Raw genomic sequence first — 24,914 nt, 5'->3', positions numbered from 1 at the left:
CATATCTGGCATCTAAAGCTCCATCTTTTACATCAGATGAGAGTTTGTAGTACTAGATGATGCTAAAGACCATTTCAACACAGCACAAACACATAGCTTATTTATGGCGGTTACATTTAAACTACTTACAGGAAGGACACCAAGTTCTCCCAAAGATATTCCTGGATATTTTGGGGGCTGGAAGGGGGAGAATAGACATCCATCTGCTGTTCCAAAATCCTTGAGATAATTTGGTTATATTTATACCAAGCTTTGAGGAGCATTAAATGTACAATTAATTTAAAATGGTATCTTACTTTCTCCTCCTAGTTTTCATGCCTTCATTTTTTAGTTATATGAGAAAATTGTTCACTAACTTAAAAAAAAAAAAGGACATCTGATCCACTCAAATTGGTTTATTTACTAGATCCTCTTAACTTTTTGTTGGTTAAAATCAGGCATGTTATTTCAGAGCATTCTGTAGGTTATATTAACAGCATTTACAATTCCCAGCAGGTTTAGCAGCAGCAGATATTCCTAAGGATGTCTGCCCCCAGTAATCACAGTTCACAAGTAGGTACATTAACATAAAACCAATATCATTAATATATATGTCCAGCTGTGAGCTGAGTTCATCTGGGGGGAGGAGAGGACGTGAGGGGGTAGAAGAATGCTATGCCATACCATTTCCTCAGTGACTACCTATTTACCAAGGACTACTGCTCAGAGGAGCTTCGCAGGCAAATGAAGCAGTAACTCAAGCTGTTTCATCATGAATCAGCAGAACTGTCACAGATCATGGCAAAAGTATTATACCATTTTTAAGTAAAAGTAGATTCAAAAATAGACTTAAGAGGACTCCTGCTGTTGAATCCTACTTAATGATTTGCTATTCAGAAAAAAGATTTGAACTTGAGCAGTTCCCTAGCATAAAACAAGAAGTGAAATAATGAATCTGCAAGGCTGGAAAACCATGGATCTATGAAGCATCCCAAATGACATTAAGTGAAAAGACGTGTTGATCCTCTGATGTTCACACCACTATTAAAAATGAAAAATGATCAAGGAAGAAGAGAAGTACGATCCTCTAGAGATTCCAGAAACCTTTACCTACATGTTATTTCAGTGTGTGCAGACGTATCTCTTCAAACAGTAACTGCTTATACAAAAAGCCATATCAACTTTAAAATTTTTTATGATATACCTGGGATTGACACAGCTTAAAAAAAACCAAAAAAAACCAAAAAACCAAACCCAAACTACTGCAGCTCAGATACCATTTTTATGGTCCTCAATTTCGCTTTTACAATTCTTTTTGTCAAGTACTTCAGAAAGAATTTCAATTTAAAAATTTGGGAAGAAAGCAAAGCAAGCAGAATATGAATTTTGATCTGACAGAACGTTAAGAGGACAGATAAAAAGATAGACAATAGCATTGCTCCTTAAGCTGAGAGAACAAATCTTTAAATACTATTTCACACATCTTTTAGCAAGGTAATTATCTGGATAAAAATAGAGTGCTATGAGTCACAGCAGTTTATTTATAAATCAACCCATCAAGAAAGTTCACAACTGGGACAGATTTTTAGAACCTACAGCAACTTTTCAAAAACACCGTACTTTAATAAGACCAGAAAAGAGTAATGCTTTCCAATCTGAACAGATGCTTGTCACATTCAAAGGAAAGATTACAGTTCAACAAGTGATGTTCATACACGTTAAAATCAAAGAATAAAACACAGGTTCAGAGCTATTCACTTTTGTCCATAGTAGGTTACCTCTCAAAGGTTACAGTTCAGCTTTGCAGAAACCTCAGTGCTTGAAACACAACAGGACTAAAGAGTTAAAACCCCTCAGATTACTACTATCTAACAGTGACTTTCTGGTAGATAGCTGTCACATATTTTAGAACATCCAGGGGAACACAACAGTTAAAAATGGGTATCGGGTAGAGGGAGGAAAGCATCACATACTTTAGGTATCTGCCAAGGAGCTGATCAATAGTATTTATAGGATAGCAGGGTGGCAGTTGTTGAGGGAATCTTGTACCCATATATCACCTTTAAGAATTTGGTTTTTAATTCATGGGTTTTAATCATCACAACTTAATTTCCATGTGTTTGAATTTTAGCATTTCCAACCAACCTAATATGAGGGTGGGAAAAACAGGAAGAAGGGTTAGGAGCATTTTAGAAACTACTGCAAACTTAAATGTCTGTCAGAAAGAATGATAAAACATAAATCTTATTTCAAACAAAAAAAAAAGCATTTGCAAAATGAAATTTAGTGATAAGAAACATTCAGCTCATGCATTAACAGGAACAAATCACAGGTAAAAACCTCCTCAGAGTTGTTTCCCCCTCTCCAAAAGGAAAGCAGTACATTTTAAAAGAATATTTGAGTAATTTTTGAAAGCAAAAATAGAGGTGCATCCAAATAGCCTCACTGGATCTTCAGTGAGGAAGTGCTACAACACATATGGAGTAACAGTGCAAGCAGTCATTACTACCAGGGCCAGCAACCCAAGCAGCAGTTGTCTTCTTAAGCCAAGTAATAGACAGCCCTACCAGAGGGGATGCAATACTTGACCTGATGGTCACCAATGCAAGTGAGCTAATCAGTGACATCAAGCCTGGAGGCAGCCTGAGCTGCAATGATCATGCACTGGTGGAGTTTGGAGTCCTGAGGGATATGGGTCAGTCGAAGAGTAAAGTCAGGACCCTGAATTTTAGGAAAGCAAACTTGCAGCTGTTCAAGGAGTTAGTCAATAGGACCCCCCTGGGAAACTGCCTTCAGTGACAAGGGAGCAAAACAGAGCTGGCAGACCTTTAAGGACACTTTCCCTAGAGCAGAAGAGCTCTTGATCCCCGGGTGTAAGAAATCAGGAAAGGAAGGCAAGACACTGACATGGCTGAGTTGAGACCTGCTGGTCAAACTAAAGGGCAAGAAGGAAATGCACAGGCAGTGGAAGCAGGGACAGGTATCCTAGGAAGAGTATAGGGACACTGCCCGGTTGTGTAGGGATGGGGTCAGGAAAACCAAGGCACAGCTTGGTAAGGGATGCAAAGAATACTAAGAAGGGCTTCTACAGGTATGTCAGCCAGAGAAGGTCAAAGAAAGTTTACCCCTTTGATGACCACAACTAGCAAGCTGGTGACAATAGACAAGGTAAAGGGTGAGGTACTCAACAATTTTTTCACCTCAGTCTTCACTGGCAACCTCTCTTCCCACAACTCTTGAGGGGATGGACCGCAAGACAGGGACTGGGGGAGCAAAGTCCCTCCCATTTTAAGAGATCAGGTTCATAATCAGCTGAGGAACCTGAACATACATAAGTCTATGGGACCTGATGAGATGCATCCCAGAGTCCTGAAGGAACTGGCTGATGTAGTTGCCAAACCACTCTCCACGATATTTGAAAAGTCATGGCAGTCAGGTGAAGTCCCTGATGACTGGAAAAACAGAAACATTGCACCCATTTTTAAAAAGGCTAGAAAGGAGGACCCTGGGAACTACCAACCTGTCAGCCTCACTCTGTGCCTGGGAAGATCGTGGAATAGATCCTCCTAGAAGCTATGCTAAGGCACACGGAGGACAGGGAGGTGATCTGAGACAGCCAGCATGGCTTCACCAAGGGCAAGTCCTGCCTGACCAACCTAGTGGCCTTCTATGATGAAGTGACTACATCAGTGTACAAGGGAAGAGCTACAGATGTAGTCTATCTGGACTTCCATAAGGCCTTTGACACAGTCCCCCACAACATCCTTTTCTCTAAATTGGTGAGACATGGATTTGATGGGTGGACTGTTCAATGGATGAGGAACTGGTTGGATGGTGGCATCCGGCGGGTAGTGGTCAACAGCTCAATGTCCAGAGGGAGATCAGTGAGAAGTGGTGTCCCTCAGGGGTCCATATTGGGACCAGTACTGTCTAATATCTTCATCAATGATATACACAGTGGCATGGCGTGCACCCTCAGCAAGTTTGCAGACAACACCAAGCTGAGTGGGGTGGTTGACATGCCTGAGGGATGGGATGCCATCCAGAGGGACCTGGACAAGATCAAGAAGTGGGTCCATGTGAACCTCATGAGGTTCAACAAGGCCAAGTGAGAGGTCCTGCACCTGGGTCAGGGCAACCCCCAGTATCAATACAGGCTGGGGGATGAAGGGATTGAGAACAGCCCTGTGGAGAAGGACTTGGAGGTACTGGTGGATGAAAAGCTGGACATGAGCCAGCAATGTTCACTCATGAGCCCAGAAGGCCAACCATATCCTGGGCTGCATCAAAAGCAGCGTGGCCAGCAGGTCGAGGGAGGTGGTCCTGCCCCTCTACTCCGCTCTGGTGAGACCCCACCTGCAGTACTGCGTCCGGCTCTGGAGCCCTCAGCACAGGAAAGACACGGACCTGTTGGAGCGGGTCCAGAGGAGGGCCACAAAAATGATGAGAGGGATGGAATACCTCTCCTGTGAGGACAGGCTGACAGAAGAGAAGGCTCCAGGGAGACCTTACTGTGTCCTTTCAGTACTTAAAAGGGGGCTTATAAGAAATATGGAGACAAATTTTTTAGCAGGGCCTGTTGCAATAGGACAAGGGGTATGGTTTTAAATTAGAAGAGGGTAGATTCAGACTAGATATAAGGAACAAGTTTTTTTTATGATGAGGGTGGTGAAACAGTGGAACAGGTTGCCCAGAGAGGTGGTAGATGCCCCATGCCTGGAAACATTCAAGGTCAGGTTGGACGGGGCTCTGAGCATCCTGATCTAGTTGAAGATGTCCTTGCTCACTGCAGGGGGGTTGGACTAGATGACCTTTAAAGGTCCCTTCCAACCCAAACTATTCTATGATTCTAGTTTATGATTCTTAATCCTATAGACTCTATCTTCAAAAGGCCATTTAAAAAAAAGGCAGAAAAACATAGCAAAATACATGGAATAAGCAGCTCTTTGAATAGACTTAAAAGTCTACAATTTCATATAAACATTTCTAGCAGTGCTAATGCACATCCTTTTTTTGTTGTCTTAACAGCTTTGAGGCTATTGTTACAGGACAAAAACATGGCTTTAAGGTGGGACACAAGAAGAGTCAGAATCAACTACTTTACTGGGAGCAGAGGTGTTAACTGTATCTATACAGGCTTTTGACGCAGGTCAATGAGCTATAGCTTTTATTTCCCCAAAATACAAGGTCTAAAAGAGAGCTGGCCGGCAGACTCAGAAGCACATTTTCAGTGTATGGATGTAGCAGCACCTCATCTTACAAGAGGCCCAAAGCAGTCAATGACAGGCCAGATATCTGAGCAACAAGCATGATTTGCATTTTCCAGTCCAGTGTGGTTCCATCGGAAATGCAGAGAATGCTTCCATACGCTTCAGGACTTTCTTCCTCCAGGGAAGAACCCAGTTGCCTGAACAGGATGCACAGCCCAACATCTCCTTTACCTGCACTCTGCCAACTGCTTAAAGCTTAAGTCTTGACTGTCACTTAAACATGAAAGTAAGAGGAAAACTGGTGTTGTTACCTGCCACACACAAGTGCCATAGCGATTCCACTACATCAGTACAGCCCACAAAGGGAGGAAAGTCAGGTGCCTCTGACTGCAAGAAGCTGGTCATCTTCTCTATCTGGTCAGAGGACTGCTGTGCATAAGAGCACAACTTTTAAGTTCAGCAGGATGTGGCCATTTCAGGGGGGAAAAAAAAAAAAAAAAAAAAGATTTTTGCAATGCAAATTAACAAGTAAAAAATTATTTAAAAAAATATTATTACACTTCACAGACAATGGAATACTGAAAGGGGTCTGAAAGAGACAGGTTAACTAAGCCTACCTGTACAGTGGACACAGACATTCCCAGGAAAATTAATCCCAACTAAGTAATCCCATCAATCTAAAGCAGATCACTTAAACCAAACCAAGACCTTGCTTATTTATAGTTAAGTGGCATTACATTGACTAAACAGAATTCACTTCCAAAGCACATTCGGTTACCTCCAAACACCTAGGTGCGGTGCTCTTAAAAATAATTTAGTCAGATTTTTCCTTGACAGACAGCAACCCAGGGAGAATTGTCCCACAAGAAAATTTAACATTTTTCACTTCTTCAGGGATGAGGAGGATAGGGGTCAGGTGAGAAAAGATTGCGAGAAGACAACCTTCCAAACGTGGAACCAAAACGCGATGCGCACTAAACAGGGTGTGATCCAAACCAACCAAAATCAGAGAAAAAAGAACCACCCTACAAAACCAATATTCCAGTGAACATACCACACCTCTCCACAGCAGCGAAGCAGCGCTGCAGCAATTTCTCTGCCCTCGGTCCTAGACTGCTTAAATCACTCCACAGGGAAGAGATAAGCAAGCTACCACTAAATACTTGTGAAGAATACACTGCCTCACCAGGCATACCCCTCTTCAGAACAAACAGCTGACTGCTTTAGTAACAATTTTTCAACTAATTTCTACCTGTGTTTAGATGAAGGGCAGACCCCATCAAATCAAAGTGAATTATCTTGGTTTGGATTTTTGCTTTTTTGATGCATTTAAATAGCATGCGATAACCTTTACAATGCGTTAATTACTTCACTTTTATTACTTTTGCTATACTTTTTAATTTACGATTTTATAAGGGCATTTAATAAAAACAGAAAATAAAAAAAATATTTTAAGTTGTTTTAATTACATGTGCCACTAATTAAAAAGCTTCCAAAAATGTCTTGGGATAAGCAGTCATTTTATGAAGGAAAAACTATGGACACATAGTTGGGGTTGGCCACAAAGTCTGTCAAAATTTTAGGATTAGTACAATTCTGTCAGACTTCACTCTGTAAATGAAGCTTTTCTTTTCCCCAGCTTCTTCTGGTTCTCAACACTGCACAAGCCGAGTAAAACGAGTAATTGTAAAGAAAACACCATTTGTTCCAGAAGAGGCTACTGTTGTCTAATGCCGCTTTCAAACAGTGAACTTTCACAAACTTGTTCCAACTGCTTAGCTCATGACTTCCGTCCATGAAGCAGTTCGAATTCAATCCTTTGGCAACAAATATATACTACTTAAGCATTATTTTTTTTTAATTCTTTGAATGCAAGTAGATGTTATACTTAGATCTTAACACATTATATTCATATATTTCCCTAATGTAATTTTTACATTAAAAATTCCCATCCTGTTCTGTACACCCACAAACTGAACATTCCCTCAAAGTTCCCACACTCCACGCCAATAAACCACACTGAAAATAGATTAACCTTTTGTCTAGTCTTATCACTGAGAACCTTTGTACAACATAATGCAAAAAGCACAACAAAAAGTACTCCATATCTCTTTTAAGATAGGGAACATTAAGTACAGAATAGCAAAAAAATTATCATAAATGTAATTTAATTCACAATGTTGAACCTCATTTTTAAACACCAATAGCCGCATAATACAGGTGTTCTCAAAACTTTACATACTTTTAATAACTTTCATTTATTTCAGCACAGCAAGTAAGATTCTGCTATCCTCTCATATTCCCTCCTCTTACAAAGAAAATCTAGAATCAGATACTTAGGTAAGTTTTCTTAAATATCAAACTACTTTTCTTACTAATGCTTTGCAAAATACTTATTTATTAAATGTCTGTCAGCCTGTTTCCACCTCCATCCCCTCCACACTCCCCCTTCCCCCCTGCATCCCAGTGTTCATTTGTTTATGTTTTACACTTTTATGTCACCCATGTGGGTTTTGACACCCACTAGAAGCAGCACCAGTTACTATCCTCCAGTCACCTGCTCTAGAGCCCAAAGCAGAGACAACTGACCTACTCATGAAGTAGCCCCTGAATGACTGCCTAAGATTTTTAGGCAGATATTAAAAAAATTTAATGCAGTGCTGATGAGCAGTTTCAAGAACAAGCATGAATCAGAAGCTGTAACCTGACCTTCACTGAGTCCTCCCTGCTTACTTCTAAAAAAAAAAAAAAAACCAAACAAAAACCACCAAAAAACCACCAAACCACCAAAACCCAAAACCCAACCCCACACCCCCATATCCCCCCCCAAAACCAAAATACAAATAATTAGGGCTAAGGGCCCTGACTAAAATCTTCCATACTCTTTGCTTTTTAGTTCAAAATACTTATAATAAAGATATCTCATAACAAACATACAGGTGATATGTAGATAACTATTTATGTGGAGACTGTTAAGTGCAATTTTATTAAACCCTTGTTTTCCAGAGTAATTATTCCCAGTGCATTCTCACAGTCAAAAGACATGCTCTTTTTTTTTTTAAAACCAAGGTTTTTATCATTGTTTATTCCAGAAAATTAAACCAGAGTCAAATGCATGAATAGCCTCATCCATAACCCCCTGGATTAAACAGCTTTGCAGCAGGATCAAACTGGGAAACAGAATGAAGTGAGGAATAGTCCATCTTGATAAGGTTTTCATTAATGGTGATTCAAAATGCTATCTTTTCTAGCTGATGATAAAAATATTTACACAACCAATGCGCTTCTGTTGTGGTATCCATACAACCATACTAGGTGATATGTGGAACACAGAACAACAAGTTTAACTATTATTTTATATTTCAATTTCCTATAAAGACAAGATGAAAAATTTTCTTCCATTATAGAAGACTTAAATTTATTCTTAGACTGACATGCTTCATTAATTACTACTTGTAGAGAAGTGACCAATTACTATTTTAGTTTATTTCAACTTAAGTCACTTTTCTATGAGCGTCTTTTCTTATATTTCCCTACCCCAAGCATATATCTCTGTGCAGAGAGATAGAGGGATCACTAGTCACAACAGGCATGACTCCAAGCTGTCACTGGATGGTGTCCAAGAATTAGAGCTGCACACACAGAAGCGTACAAGGGAGTTAAGTTGAAGGGCTTTCTGTCCATACATGTTTCTATGAGGGAAAAGGCTGCAGCAAGCTCAGACTACTTTTGGCATATAGTTTTCAGGTAACTGGACTACCTGAACATGATCTTATACTTTCACTGTAACCTCTTGAGAAGAGATGGAAGGCAACAGAAAGTTTGTGTGATGTCATTTTCAGAGCTCTAGTGGTAAACTGTGAGTAAAAGAGCACGTAATCAGCCTAAGAGGAGAGAAAAACAACTTTAAAATGCTGCAAGAAAACTGGCGCACAGTTGTCACATGGGAGATGGGAAAAAGCTGAGGGTCCTGAAAGGCAGCACATGGGGTAAACAAGTATGTTACAGAGGAACTTTTCTTGTTTCAGTGTTTTCATAGTCAGTGTAAGTCAACGCAAGATGTTATAAATAGAAGCAGACATCCTTAAGACCCTAGGTTCTCTCACAATTAAGGAGGAATTCACAACCACACTCAAACCCCAAAACAAATGGGAACCAGACAAGAAAGTTAAGCATGTTGCTGAGTTTCAAAACACATTCTAAAAAGTTTCAGGCCAACAGCATTAAAGTTACTTTCCCAGAGAAAGAGGTCCAAGGCAGACCACACTCAAGTTCCTCCACTCACCCCTCAGCCCACAAACGAAAGGTTGCTCACAGAAGACACCTCTTCTGTGATTACAGGACTTCTGTCACAAAGGAAGACATTAGAGTAAGTTTATCTGAGCCAAAACACTCCTTTGTAGTTTCTACTTAGGAAAACTTTCAAGGAACAACTTCAGTCATATGCTAACCTAAATAATTTGTCTCTCCCCTCCCTTTTCACCACTTTGCAGAATAAAAGAATGAGCGACTGCTTAAGCTCAGCTGCAACCAAATATCAAACTGTGGCCTTAGGCAGGAGATCAGAAGCCAGTAAGTTTCAATCATCATTGTTAGAAACTTTGCAAACAAAAAAAAACAACCCAAGGAGAAGCATGTCATTAAACTCCATCCTAAAATTATGAAACTCCTACTCTTTCATGAAAATTTACCTACTCCACATGACTTTAAAGATCGGGGTTCATTCAGACAATGTACTCCATTTCTCACACACACACAGAGTCCTACTCTACACCAGAAATACATCAGCATTCAGTAGTTCATGTATCTGTATTTCCTTCTCCTATCTGTCAGCTGAAAATGCTGGCCTTTGCTGTGGTAGATAATTTCCAAGTCACACAATTAGCACAGTTTTGGCTGTTAATTAACCTCTTAAAAGAGGAACAGAATAACAAGAAAAACATATCCCAATGTTTCTGCCTGTACTGAACCTTGCTTGTTACAGGTCATTTTCATTGTTTCTTATCTAGTGAAAGAAACAACACAGTGCAAATATACACCAAGCAGTTGCCACCTCACTTCTGCAGCCACACCATACACTATGCAAAGTAAGAACTTAGCATTTTGAACAGGCATCCTGTGATGATGCATTGCTTCACAGCCATGGTACATGTCACTTCACTCCACACAAGAGTAGGTCATGAAATCCTGAGGTCAAATTACATCATTCCAACAATTCCTCTTCTTTTCTTCAGTCATCCATCCTACCTTTACAAGTTACTTTTCCCAAAAATAAGTGGTGTCAGGCAACATCAGGGAAGCACTAGTGGGCACTGACGTCATGATATATAAAAAAAAGGGAGGGCTTTTGTGAACGTGTCTAAAACACACATATTTCAGTAAAGGCAGTAAGGGCTCCCGCAGCACAGAAGGCTGAACTCCAGACATTTCTGAGACCTCTTCTGCAGGCACATTTGTTCTGTCTTTTGGTTCAGTTAACTGGGGCCGACTGCTGCCACAAGACCGAGCTTCAGGCCTAGAAGATTTATTTCTGCTTGTGGTCATTCAGGAGGCAAAGAGCCAGTTTTCTAAAGAACTTATTCCAGAACAACAGTTCCAAAATGACTTTGCAACACCTCCAACCACCACGGAGGAGAGCACTGCTAATACTGGTATGGCAAGCTTCCAGGGAAGGGGAGCTAAACTTCTCCTCTGACAGTCTCCACAGACACCACTGGCATTGCTATTCCTCCTGTCATTTGAACAGATACTATTTCTTTGCCTTATGTAAGTTCCAGTGAAGAACTTTATAGAAGGAAACGTATCTCACTGCTCCCTCATGTAAGGGGTTGGATGTCGAGACAGGAAACCAGTCTGATACCCTAAATGCTTATAGTATTTTGTACAGCCATTGCAAGAGAGAACCTGCCAGATCAAGCTGAGGTTGAAATGCAAAGATGTAATCAATAGCTTTTTAACAGTCATCCTAATTTTACTGCAAAATTCTTCTACTACTTGTGCTCACAGAGTCACAAACCATGGTACTTCTACTTTGATGCTAGTAGTTATTCTTTAATTATGTATGCAATGAGTTTAATACTTTAATGACTACTAAAGCAGTTTTAACACATATGCAGAGCATTGCAGGAATTTTACCAACCTTCAGGTGAGGAAACCTCACAACTAATCTGTCCAAATGCGGACTATGAAAAATATCACTTTTTTTTAAGCAATTATGGCTTGTTAAATGTTGTGAGTTTTTAAAAGAAAAAAAAAGCCAATTCACAATGTGCAAAGTTGAAGCCCTTTCAAAAATAAAAGATGTGGCTGCATGCAGCTATATTTGCCCTTCCAAGATGACCGATTTGATACACTTTACCCAAAACCATTTTTTGCATCTCTGGGTGTAGAAAATCAGAAGGCACTCTCTTCCCTGTATTATTCACAGTGTTAGTTCGAGATTATAGATGCTGGGAGAGTCCCCTTCCTGTGCTGTAGAAAGGTGCAGGAGGTAGGAAAAGGAACCAATATGTTGAAGTCATTGCGAACAGAGCTCCACAGGGTATCTGAATACCTGTTGGTTTTTGGATGATCCTTGACTATACGAAGCGCTGAAGTTCATTAGAAGAAGATTTTGCTGTTCACTGACACTGACAATCTGTGATATCCTAACCATTTCTGTCCTCATTCTCACTTTAGTGCTTTACAAATCCCTTCACCTTTCTTTTGCTCTTGTTACAAAGACCTTCAAAAAACTCCTCGCCTGGGCTCTATTTCTTCCGGAGTAGATAAATTTGACTATTATCATGCCCGATTGCAGTAATTATAATTTGTTAAGCTTACAGTAAAAAGAAGAATAGACAAATGTCTACAGACAAGTCATAAAATGTTACTTATTCTTTACTTGAAAAGTTCTATTTTAACACGACTACTCAGTCTGTGATCTAAGTAGTGTTAGTAATCTTTAAATGGCTGTGTGCTTGTGGATGGAAAGATACAAAACATAACATCATGGGGTAGGAGTGGAAAAAATAAATGATGAGCTGGGTGGTTACTACAGGATCAGAAATGATAGAGGACAGTAATGGCATTTGCAACCTTGCAGGTGACAGAAGTGAGAAGAGAAAGTGTTCTTCTGCAAGTCCTCCTTAATACTGAGAATTATCCCCCAGAATGAAAGAATGCTTAAAAAAAACAACAAATACAGCAGAGCTGTAAAACAAAATACTGCTCCTGGAACTGAGACAGGAGCAAAGGAAATGAAAGCTATGGGGCAGTACCAAAACAGGGTTCTAATTTGGCAAAGAGACTGCACAGCAACACAGTATCAAGCGTAAGACCTCCTCCTATTGATCCTCATGTTTCAACAAACATAGCAAGAACTGAACAGAACTCTGCAGTCACAAAAGAACAGAGGTAAGGGGCAGGGAACTCCATTAACATGCTATTTCTGAACTGGTTTTGCACCATGACTTGGGACATTTTGCTAATTCAAAACAATGAGTAATAACGTAACCAGAAAAATAAAGTTAGCATTTTGGTTTTCTTCATCTGTTTATTTTATGTGTGCTTTTCCTTCATTTTGACCTACCAACAATACTTAGTGGGGTGACGCTGGCGAGAGAATGAAGCATTAGCAGCAGTAGAGAAAAATCAACAGACACCACGCAGGGATCTGAGGCAGGAAAGAGACATCCGTGCTCAGGATGAAAAGAAAAACTTTGCATAGACTACCTGCCCATTGTGAGCAGTAGACAGAAGAAGCAGATGACCTAAAGATGGGATGGGGAAGGAGAGAATACCAATTACCCCTAACATTATACAAAACTGAGTCTCTAGTGATGGATTTAAATGACTACATTATGCATTAGTTACAGATTATGTTAGTATATAAATAACTACAGAACTTCCTGAACATGGGTTTTTTTCCACCCAGTTCAGCTGTCTATGACTCAAGTAGGTCCTTCAGCTAGGAGCTAGGTATATCCTCGGTCTCTTGTGCCGCCTGCCACTGGATGACCACGTTCCTGAACGGAAGGTTCAACTTCCACCCTGTTAGAGGTGCCAGTACAGATGGAGCTACCAAATGTAGAGGGCAAACCGCAAAATCTTGAAACAAAACACTGAATTCTTCACAATTGCTAGAAATTCTGTAAGCTCTAAAAAGGCTCATTTTGGCCTCAATGCTTTAACTACTGCAATTTCATTCTCATTTTGTCACGCTGACTAGAATCCTTGCTTGTGCCCCCTTCTCCTCCTTCATTAAGGTACTGTTCTATCTTCACTTTACCAAAGTAAAAAAAATCCAGGTATACCCATGCTTTCTTCTCTGCACAGGATGGAAGTGAAGTACAGGATTTCAGCACAAAGTGAGAATGAACCTCAAGTATGATTGCATGATTGCAGAATGACCAAGAATAACTTGAGGCAAATGCTCATCAGCTGGAATTAGGAAGGCCATTAAGTGACAGTTCATTGTTTGAAAGTGTGGAAACATTAAACATTTAGGATGGCTTCACAACAGTTCAGGACAGTCAAAAATAGACTAACCCATGCAAACAGGCGAAGTTATCCACAAAACCTGAACATTCACTAAATTCTCCTAATATGAGTCAGTTTACTATTAAGAGGCATTCTTTCCTACTCTAGGGCAGGAAAGCTTCCCCACCCACCCCTGTAAACGTAGTTCTGAAGTTTAACAACACAAGATTAAGCAAAGTGGGGTTTTTTTCTTGTTTTACCCAAAACCCCAGTTTTAGAATAGGCAGACCTTTGCTTTACACTTCTCGAATTCAAATATAGTTTTGGTAATTTAGTGAGAAAGCCATTTAAGTGTTCAGGCTGCCCTAAACAGGTAGGCTTTAGTGATGTAAACAACAATCTACTTACGTAGTATTGTTCACTCAATTCACATACATACATAACTGTAGAAATAACCAATGAAAATGTAAGATTATATTCCATTCACAGTAAAGAGCATCTCATTATTATAAGAGAGAAGCCATTAGGTGCTTCAGCTAACAAGTAGTTCCTCAATCTACAAGGATGCTACAGAAAACTATTTTGCCCCTCTTTCATTTGCATATCACTGCTGATGCTTCCTCTTTAACTCTCTGCACCCACTCAGCTGGCTACAAGTCTCATCTTCCTTTCTCTCTCAGCTACTCAGTCCCATCACTCTTGCATTAGCTCTATTTTTTGTGCTGAAATGGGTCAGTGCTGTATAATTCATCAACACCTGAGCAATCACAACTGAATTAACATGGTTAAATAGTATACTCCCACCCCTTGGGTGAGAGTGCTAGTGTCGTTACAAAGGAGAGGAAGAATAACATTCCTTGATATTTTGGAGCTTAAATATTAAGAGTCTGTCTTCATTTGCACAAAGGATAACACCAAGACACCTTATTTCAGATTCATCTTCAAATGCCAATTAGAACTTGTCCTCCATCCCCAACAACGAAGGAAAACAAAACCCTCAAGAATCAGCACCGTAAGCACGCTCCCAGCACATAGCAATGGACTGCTTTGTTTATTTTTTTTATTGGTGTGAAATGTTTTGTGATTTATATTATGATACAGGTTATTTAAACACAAACATTATAAATAACTTTGAAACAGTTAGTCACTGTAACTAAGGCAACGAGTCTCCCACTCAATTTCCAGAAATAGGAAGAGAGGAATAGAGGTAAGAACAAAATAAAAAGTTGGCAGGAGCAAGAAAACAAATGATCAGATATTAGTTTGACCTCAGGAAGGCCCAGCTGACTAGAGAAAAAATAAAAGGTACAGCAACCGAGAAACAAACTAGCTGATAAAAGATGAGGTGTGTAACACTAAAGATATTTAATATCAGTCATCTTATTCCACAACCCACTTCATTGAACGGAAACAACGACAGAAATCTGGGAATGTAACAATCCACATCAGATTGCTAGTTCAGAGTCTCAGCAGCTACTAGTTTCCTACAGGAATCATCGACTTTTTTGTGGGTGCTAAGGAAGTCAATTCTTCACAGGCAAGCGCACAGTTGTCTCATTTCCCCCCTCCCCCCCCCCCCGATATTTGCCTCCAAGTAATGGTCACAAACCTTCGATGCTATCTACATGAATAGACCTTTATACCTTCACAGAAGGCCACTGAGTTAACAGGATCTGCCATAAGGATCTGACTGCAGAATCAAGGCTTGCTTTGTTTCTCCCCACTTTTTTCTTTTTTTTTTTTTAAAAAGTTTATTTTCTTGACTGAAAAGAACTGCTTGTTCACAAGTCAAAAGTTCCCGAGTTATCATCAGGCAATCTGATCCCCCCAAAAGAACACGGGGTAGAACCAGGTTCTCTCAACACATTCTAATGGAAGGGCTGGTAATTACTTCATATAACAAGATAAACGGAGTTCAAGTTACTCAAAGTTTTCCATCAATTAAAGAAACTTATCTTTTCAGTACACACGAGTTCTTACCCTGGGAACACAAGAATTAACAATAAGACTTAAGGTGTCTTGACAAGTATTACAACTCCCTAATTTAGTTATCCTGTATACAGTTAAAACAGATTAGATGCAAATTTTAGGAAGAATGTGTGATGGAGAATAGAACCCAAAGAGTGGTTCTCAACTTCAACAAGATTCCCGAAAGTAATCTTTTTTAAAGAACAGTAACTTTAATGTAACTTCTACCAAAAAAATTAAACACTATCTCATTAGGCTATGTCTGAACAGAATTTGTAGAGCAGTAACATGTAATTCCATTCCCACCATATCCCTCCCTCATCGAACAGCAGCAGCTCCTTTTCATCACCACAGGAGACCATTCCTCCTCTTAGTGTAACAAGGAACTAGTTGGGACATTTATTCTTGGCATGAATTCTAAAAGAATGAAGTCTAATGTTGGCAGTAATGAAAATAGCAACCATAGAGGCATTCAGAGTGTTCACTATGACACTGCAAACATTTGTTTAACTGCCAATTGAACAAGATCCATCTCAGCTAAGAGAAAGATATAAATGGGCAATAAAGAAGTCAGTGCTCACAGCCTTCAAGGACTTTCAAGATAAGTGGTCACTCTAATATCTTCATGCAGTTGTTCATACTCCGATCCTTTCCACTCACATCTGACTTGTGGGAATAAATGCATTGCCTCAAGCACAGCCTAGTAGTCATACAGAAAAATCCCATACAAATTCCTTTCAAATGCCCATTATTATGAGCCCTAAGATTTCTTCCTATTACATATTTAAGATTCAGAGAAAACAGCAAATGCATAATTAAAACTATGATGTACTGAAAGAAAAAAAATAAAGCTTTACCAACTGTAATGACGCTGCATCCAACGTGCTTTGCCACAAATAGTTATATAGCTGCAAAATTAAAGAAAAAATTCAGCCAGTTTTGATCAGAGCTTCATGCATTTCGGCAACACTATACTGAAATGTAGGCTTGTGCTAGCCTAAAAGACAACCTGTAGGCTTGTATGCAGGTAAGGCTTGTAACAGAAAAGCAACAAATCCCTCGGCTATTAGGCAATCCAAATTTCACCTACCCACTAAGAAAAACTAGGCTGTCAATTACTCCTTAGGTGTCAAAGAGACTAACTTGCAACCCTTTAAAGCAAGAATCTACCTGTTCTGGGAAACAGTTAATGTACCTAGAAGCTATGACTGAATTGCAGAAAAACCCAGAAGACACTTAGCCTTTCACAATTAGCTCTACAGAGTTGAGGGGGCTTTTGTACAGGACAGACCAAGGTATAGCATTATGGAGACTCACAAGCAGGTTACTCCTTTTTCTTCCCTCAACCCCCCAAAAAACATCTGATAAAACATCAGTGAACCTTGACCTAAATTTTGCTTTCAATGCAGTTTCTTACAGGAGAGTACCACAGTGTTTCAGGAAGAAACAAACTTTTATAGTTTCCTTCTCACTTGGCACTTCAGCAGTTAAAGCAGCTTCTCATCTAGAAGAACCTGGTATACAAGCACCAACCTATGCAGACAGTACGAAGGCAAACAAACTGAAGAGCAAACATCTTAATCACAAGGTACACTTACTGTATTCTTCATCTCTACCTTGAATGGCTTAACCTTCAGCGACAGAATTTGCAGATTTGCTTTCTCTGTTTTTAAACATTTCCATCCAATATTGCACAACAAACCAAGAGCAACAAGAACAATCTACAGCTTCTAACTTGACACTGGAATGATTGCTCTTTCTACTGCAGAGTTAAAGTTTGCTATTGAGCCTTACAGGTATCAACTCTGTTCAATATAGTTCAATTTAGCTTCAAATGAAATTTTTGCAAATATGGCTTATGGGGTTTTTTGATACCTAATATACTTTGAAAGCAAACATTAAGTCACTTCTGAAAATGCAATGGACACCCTCAATTATTTCAAAACTTTGAAAGATATTCCTACCTCACAGGATTGCAAAGCAATAAAGCCTAAGCAGTGTTAACACGAATTTGTAAAGAATGTACCTGCTGGCTGCTTGTTGAACCCAAGGAAAGGCCTACTCTTCTCAGTGCATGAAAAACCTTTATTCTGAAAGTTAAAGGTATCAAATCAGCCTCCAAAGACAACCAAATATTTGAGCTTCACAAACACATTAAGCATCTCTAGGATCAAAGTTTTGTTTATCAGTGTGCTAAGTAAATTAAATCAACTGCAAGCGGAACTGGGATTTCACCCTCTGAGCTCAACTAAGAGCCTCAGAGCAGAATTTCTCACCTCATTGTAAGTTCTCACTGCAAACTAGCGTAAAAGCAGCACTTAACTTGAAAAACTAAACTAAACCAAGTGTAAGAAAATACCAAGCTGCTTGTATGCCCTAAGTCTACCTCTCCCCAGCATAATTCTGACATTTAAACAAGTAACAGAGAGCCCTTCTACATTATCAAAGAACAAAATCAACAGGTTTATGTTGATTTTGGAAAAAAAAAAAAAAATCTTGATAATTACATTAAAGTAATACTTAGTAGCATTTTTGTTCCAGACAGTTATTAGTGTGTCTGACTGTTATAGAAGGAAACTAGCAAATCACTTCCCTCCTTCATACTAGCTGAATGGTACAAACAACAGAGCAGCCTTTGCGCTCCCTCATGAAACAGCCACCACTTAAGACAGACAGACTCACTATAGGGACTACAAACGTACATGACAATTTACTTTAGTCTAAATGAACACATCACTATGAAGCAAAGTATATGGTTCAAGCAAACCAGAAGCATGTTTCATGAAATACTGAAGATAAACAGCTCTACTTTCATATAGTACCACAAATTGGTTTTTATAATGAGCAAGTGGTGTTATAATCTTAGCACAGCATCTAGTCCTGAAGTCAAGACATCTTGCAGCATACTGCACACGAACACTGACCTGGAAGAATTATCTGTAAATTAGCAAAACTAAGATAATTCATGCTAATTTGATTCCTCATTATTTTGGCATTCTTCAAGAAAGCAATTTTAACAGAATTTAGTTTGTAATAACTGATTTCTCAAGCAACTGACACTTACCCACCAGAAATACAGCTGCTGCTAAAAATCACTCCCTCCACAAAAGCCTCTTCAAAACCAGCACTCCCCTCCCTCCCTCCTTTCCCTAGCACCCTCCTTTTAAGTGAAAGAATACTTCAATTCCCAGTGTATCAGTGCACCTTTATAGATCCATGAGGCCTCTAAAAAAAGTCCACCTCATGCTTCTGGATTAAAACCTGCATTATGACAGAAGCTGAATGCCTCACACGCATTACTCTGTCAGACCAGTGGTCCCACATAGACCAGTACTTCACCTCGGCATCAGTCAATAGCAGGATCCTTCCCAGAAGAAAAGTTCTGAAATACAGCACTTTCATGTTAACATAATCACGATGATGGGGTTTTTCTGAGTTATTTCACAATGATTACTTGCAGAAGAGTTGTACTTCTTGGATTTAACAGAAGGACTTATTTAATAGAAGAGACGAACAAGTGTTCTGTTCCTGTGGAAAGCCTCCCATAAAGCCTAAAAGGAAACCTAACTCAAAGATGCTACATGTATTTCAGGTCCACAATCGTTGCTTATTCATAGATGAAGTTCTAAAAAAATATGAGACTTCACCAAGTTTACACACAATACAGCAGAACATAAAGATCCCAGCCCCGTATTGCTAAATGTTTTTTACAACAAAATCCCAAGGGACCATGCAACCTAAGTGTAAAAAGACAGAGGTATATGCAGACCGATGAAAGGACTAGCAGGTAACCATGAGCCGAAACTGATCAGCATAATAAACAGACACAGGATACCAGTTGCCTAACCACTGCCAAGTTTCCAGGTGGGTTTTTTTCTGTGGCGCTTTTTTTGGGGGGGTGGGGTCTCCAAGCATTACAGTCAGTTATCTTAAGGAAGAGTATGGAGGAGACCAATAGCAGGGTGTATGAGTTTTCACAATGAATTTGGTCTAACACACATGAAAACACAAGAGCACACATTTTCTAGCAAGCGCCTTTTTACAGGCAGCAAACTGGCAGAGCAGACCCTCCCACCTTTGTATCTTGAAACTGCACAGGAGACAATAGATAGGACAGGGGAGACACCAGAAAAGGACAGAGCAGCGAAGACAAGTGTTCTTCATAAGCTGGGATGGAAACCGAAGAGTCTTGCAAACAAAGAAGGGTGTGATGCGATGAAAGCCACAAACCACTACGGGCACGAAGAACCTTCTGCTTTGCAGAAGGGGAGCACGGACTCGGGGAAGGTTTGTCAGGACCACGGAGGAGAAAGATAGAGCAGCCGAACAAAAGACTTTAAAGAAGGGCCTGAAAGGGAAAGGTGGTGCGGGCAGCTCCCGGGCACGTGAAACTGCGAAGGGCAGCACTGCCCGGCCCCGGCTCCGGCAGGAGAGGAGCCAGCTCCCGTCCCCGGGCACGCCGCCTTCCGCCGCGCCTCCCAGCCGCCGCCGCCGGCTGGAGCCCCGCACACCGGGCAGTCCCTCAGGCCCAGGCTGCCTCGCGCTGCCCCAGCGGCGCCCGGAGACCTTTCCCTTCCCGAAACACGGGCGCGGGGCCGGGCTGGCCCGGGGGACCCCGCAGACACCCCCCCCCCCCCCCGTCACCCCTCCCGGGCCTCTCCTCCGCTCCCGAGGCGGGGGACACGGCAGGGACCCGCGGCCGGAGCAGCCCCGCGCGGGCAGGGCGCCGTCCCTCCCTCCCTCCCTCTCGCCGCCGCGGCGGGCAGGGGAGGGGAGGGCAGGGCAAGGGGGCGGGCGGGCTCCCGCGGCCACCTGTTAGGCCCGATACCTGCGCGGGGCGGCGGCCCCCGGGCGCCCAGCGGGGCCACCGAGGGGGCACCGGCGTCCGCACCGGGAGCACGTGGCGCCTCCCGCCACCGGGCGGCCGCCACCCAGCCCCGTCCCCGCCGGGCCGCGGCAGCAGCCATGCTGCCTCCCCCTGCCCGCCGCCTGTCACACGCGCGCGCGCACACACACACACACACACACACGCATGCATGCACAAGCACACCACAGCGAGGAGGGGGCGGGGAAGGGCGCGCAGCCGCCGCGCCCGGCGGCACCGGGAGAGAAGGGGGGGGGGGCGGGGAGGAAGGAAGGGGAGAGGGAGAGGCGGGCGACGGCAGCCGCCCCCGCGCACCCACCTGCTCGCGGAGTTTGAGGAACACCATGGCGAGGCCGCCGCACCGACCGACCGGCCGCCGCCTCCGGCCACCAACGACTCGGCTCCGCTCGCCGCCCCGCCCCCCCGCCGGCCACGCCCCCCTCCTCGCCCGCCGCCGCCGCGGCCGCCGGCGCCACCCCGCGCCGGGGCCTCGCGCCGAACTCGCGGGGCGGTGGCGCGCGGCGGGCCCGCCAGGGGCGGGGCCTCCTCCCCTCCCACCCCGCCCCACCGGCCCCGCCCCGCCCCGGCGCCCCGCCCCGGCGCTCTCCTCGCGCTCCCGAGGAGCTTCCTGAATTAACCGCCCGCCGGCATCAAAGGCGCCCGCCCGCGCCGCCGGCCGCGGCCCCGGCCCGCACCACCAAGGGCGGTGCTGATTGGTCCGCAAGAGGCGGGGCGGAGTAAGGGCGGCGCTGATTGGCAGGGCGGCGCTGATTGGCGGGGTGGGCGAGGCGGGCGAGGCGGGCTGGCAGGGGGAGATAACGTGAGGTGGGCACGTGGGGGGCGGCCGGGCCAGGGTCGGGGCCGGAGCGGCCGCGCTTCCCTCAGGAACCGCCGTGGTTTCCCCAGGCCTGCTCTCGGCGAGAAAAGCTCCGGGACGGGGCTTAGCGGCACAGCCGGGCTCGGGGCTCGGCCCGAGGCGGGCGTCCTCCGGCACCCCCGGGCCAGAGGCAGCACTCGGCCCCTGGCCCCCCGGGGGAAGGGTCCGGCACCTGCCCGCGGCCCTCCGGGGGTGCAGCTCACCCGCCACCCCAGAGCCGGTGTGAGCCCCGTCACTGCGAAGGGGAGAAAGCGTCACCCCACTCCCACCTATTTATGTCAGGCACACGTTGCAGAATTATGGTCTCATCTGCTTGCAGCTCTGCTAGCGGACCAGGCCCAGCGCGGGTGCTGGCGTAGGTGTGGAGTTGCATCTTACTCCCCTCGTGTGTCTCCTGGCAGAGGTACCCATCGCAGACCCGGGCATGGGGGGAAGCAGGAGCAGCAGCAGAACTGCCGAGTGCTGGGTAGCGTGAGCAGGCCGAATAAAGGCTCAAAGACACTGACGAGTTACCAAACGGTGAGATGGAGTGGCCGTACACAAATGGAATACAGAAGATCATAAATTCTAAAAAGAGATTATTTCACTGTGTTTTAAATGTTCATCTTTTTTTGGCAGAGGATCGGTAGAGATGTCACCTGTGTAATTCTCATACTGTATTTTGAGAAGTAGTTTACAGGCTTGGTGGTAGGCCTCTGTCCACCAAACACAAAGAACATCTTCACAGATATGACTTTAGAAACGTCTTGTGAAAGGAACAAAAAGCAGGATACAGAACACAGAAATTAGATGAAGTGTTGCTCTTCTGTAAAACAAAACTGCAGCCAGCCAGTCCAGCATGGTAACCATGGTTTGGAAGGGGTTCTTCTGAAATTTTATTTCCCCCCAAAAAAATTAGCGGACTGAAGAGACTGGGTTTTTTGGAATGGCATACTGCTACAGACAACGCTGATACAAATGTTTCAACATTCTGGACTTTCCTGTAGCTTCAAAATAGACTCTGACTTCTCCTTAACACTCTACATGAAGTTAAATCTACTTAGACTTTAGTATTACCTTAAGAAGAAAGAAAGTTTAATAAAGCAACTAAGTGTATTCTGTGTGAACACTCATTTGTGTGTTTTTGCCCCCACTCATGCGCTTGTTGATTCCAGTAGGAGCCTGGCACGTGAACATGTTCTCTTGACGACTGGCAACATGAGAACTGAAGGGTTTTCTATAGGTGCTAGCTGAGGCAGATCTTCTGTTATCTTTGAATACTAGTGGCCTGATGGGGTGTTCTTGTTTATGTTATTTTATTTTAACCAGTTAAGATTGCAATCCTATTCTACCAGGCAAAGAAACAAAACTCAACATTGTCACACTTTCTGAGTCAATTTTCCTGGCATCTAGATATGTCCAGAAATGCTGATTATGGTAATTAAATGTTTTAGTTAATTTCAAATAGCCCCCTCTTTTAGTACTTGTGCATTGTACTTACGGGGTTTTTTGTTTGTTTGTGACTAGAAGCATATTGTATGCAAATACGAAACAGGTAGATTTTGACACTCTGCAAAATGCTTGAGGACTGTGATGACAACGTGGTAAAGAGACTGATGGTTGTGGAAATTGGAGATAATTTTATCAATGCAGTCAGTGAAGGAGAAAATGACATCAGGAAATGTTGCCTTTGTTTGTCTTCAAATTAGACTGCTCCTTTTCAAAGTGAAAAGAATGTCTGGGAGCTGATAAAGTTCTACTTCCTCCTGTGAAGCTTATCAGTTTTATGGAGTTATTCAGAAAAACATCTACTTTCAGTTCACCCACTATTTAGAGTAATTTCTGTATGTAGACAAGTCATCATACATAAAAATGTTGCACCTGGAATCACTAGCAGCTCTTGCAGCTTGGAGCCAGGCACCGTTTCAGTAGGCAAAAGTGCATCTTTATTTTATTGGTTCCCGGGCTCCTTACTCCAATGCTCAGGCTCTGGCTAGGGATGAGGCCTGTTGGTTTTACCGTATGTACTTAACTATGTCATCAACCAACTGAACTCTGACCCAAGATCATTGGGGATTTTTTCTGTGAGTTATAAGGTAATACAGTATGGAAAAGTTTAAGTGTTTTACACATGAAAGTTACAATACCGATCCTGGAGATACCTGACTGTTTCAGTTTTATCATGAGTGGTTGTTGAGATGGCTTACATACATGAAGGTGGATAACACAGGTGTGGGGAATTTTCTGAGCATGGTTTCCCTGTACCAGTTGGTGGCATGTGGATACTTTTTCTCAAGTCACAATATAAATGATTGTCCTGTTCTTACTCTGCATAAAACAGTCCAAATGGTTATTACAACTGGAACAAAAATATGAAGATATCACCAACAATATTATCTGATCTGCTAGTAGTGTTCCACAAAATACAGTAATTGACTGCAGAACAATAGAAATAATAGAAATGAAACCTCAAAAGTTAAATGTAACAGTGCTGTAAGGAAATGAGCGCTTCTTGTTCATTGATTACCATGTATTTCAGGGTAACTTCACCTATGTTATTTTTAAATGCTGTGTTGCAAGGTAGGTAGCTGCCCAGGCATCCCTTAGGAACATTAACAGAATGCTTCACAGAAGTCTATGAATATTGACATACAAACATACTGAAAGCCACGACATTTCTGATAACGTTCAGAATATACATCCACAGAAGTTAGAAATTCCCACAACACTTTTTAAATCAGACAGTTTGTAAATTATTAGCAACACAGCCCTCCTGAGGGCACACTTTCAGCAGAGCGCGATAGACTTTAACTGCACGGCTCCCATTAATGTTAGTGTTAAATCTTCATGCTGTAACTTATCCCACAGTGTGTAACACTACCCAGTGTTTTAAAGATAGGACCATATGTGCTGCACTGAAATACATAATGGGATTGAATTGAAGAGACCGTAGAAACCTCATACTGGAGATGTTTTGTGAACTCATATGAAACATGCTCATGATTTATTTAGTTTGCCAGGAACGCCTGTATACTTAGCTCTTTCTGACCAAGAGTTTCAACCCCAGCAAAGTAGGTATTTATTCTTTTTTCATTCTTCTTACATGGGTAAACAGGCATAGAGGTCGACAGACTTACACAAGGTCATGGTGTGAGTCACTGCCATGGCTAGGAATAGAATCCAGGAGACCTGATTGCCACTGCCCTCCTCCAAACACTGTCTCGTACTTCTAAATCAAAGCAGGGCTAAATTTATTTCTGCACAGAATACAAGGTGTCTGAAATCAATATAATGTTATAATTTCCTACAGAGGGATGCATTTATCTTTATGACCCTGAATCAGCATTACTTGGGAGCTAGTCTTCTGATGGAAACCACACTCATTTTATAATGGTATGCTGGGAGCATCATCATAAAGGTTTTTACACATGCTGTGACACATTTTATCCATCAAAATTTAAAACAGTCAAGGTTTTCTAATTCTGTCCCAGAGATTGCATTTTGAATCATAAGCTGTTCATAGTTACTGACTGTAATGGAAACATATTGAATATCATAATGGCATCATCAATCACAT

At 42.4% G+C, this 24,914-nt stretch overlaps 1 protein-coding gene across 1 annotated transcript in view; it reads right to left on the bottom strand.

The window, feature by feature from the left end:
• ANKRD28 (ankyrin repeat domain 28) overlaps positions 1-20,898 on the bottom strand; it is a 128,629-nt gene extending 107,731 nt beyond the window's left edge. Inside the window, exon 1 of the mRNA XM_069772337.1 lies at positions 20,801-20,898. Coding sequence (XP_069628438.1) covers positions 20,801-20,827 — 27 coding nt within the window. The 5' untranslated portion in view covers positions 20,828-20,898. The remainder of the gene's footprint in view (positions 1-20,800) is intronic.
• Between the last annotated feature and the right edge of the window lie 4,016 nt (positions 20,899-24,914).

The sequence above is a fragment of the Haliaeetus albicilla genome, chromosome 2 (genome assembly GCF_947461875.1).
Source record: "Haliaeetus albicilla chromosome 2, bHalAlb1.1, whole genome shotgun sequence".
In the NCBI taxonomy this organism is placed as follows: Eukaryota; Metazoa; Chordata; class Aves; order Accipitriformes; family Accipitridae; genus Haliaeetus; species Haliaeetus albicilla.
This window is presented reverse-complemented; position numbering and strand designations above follow the sequence as displayed.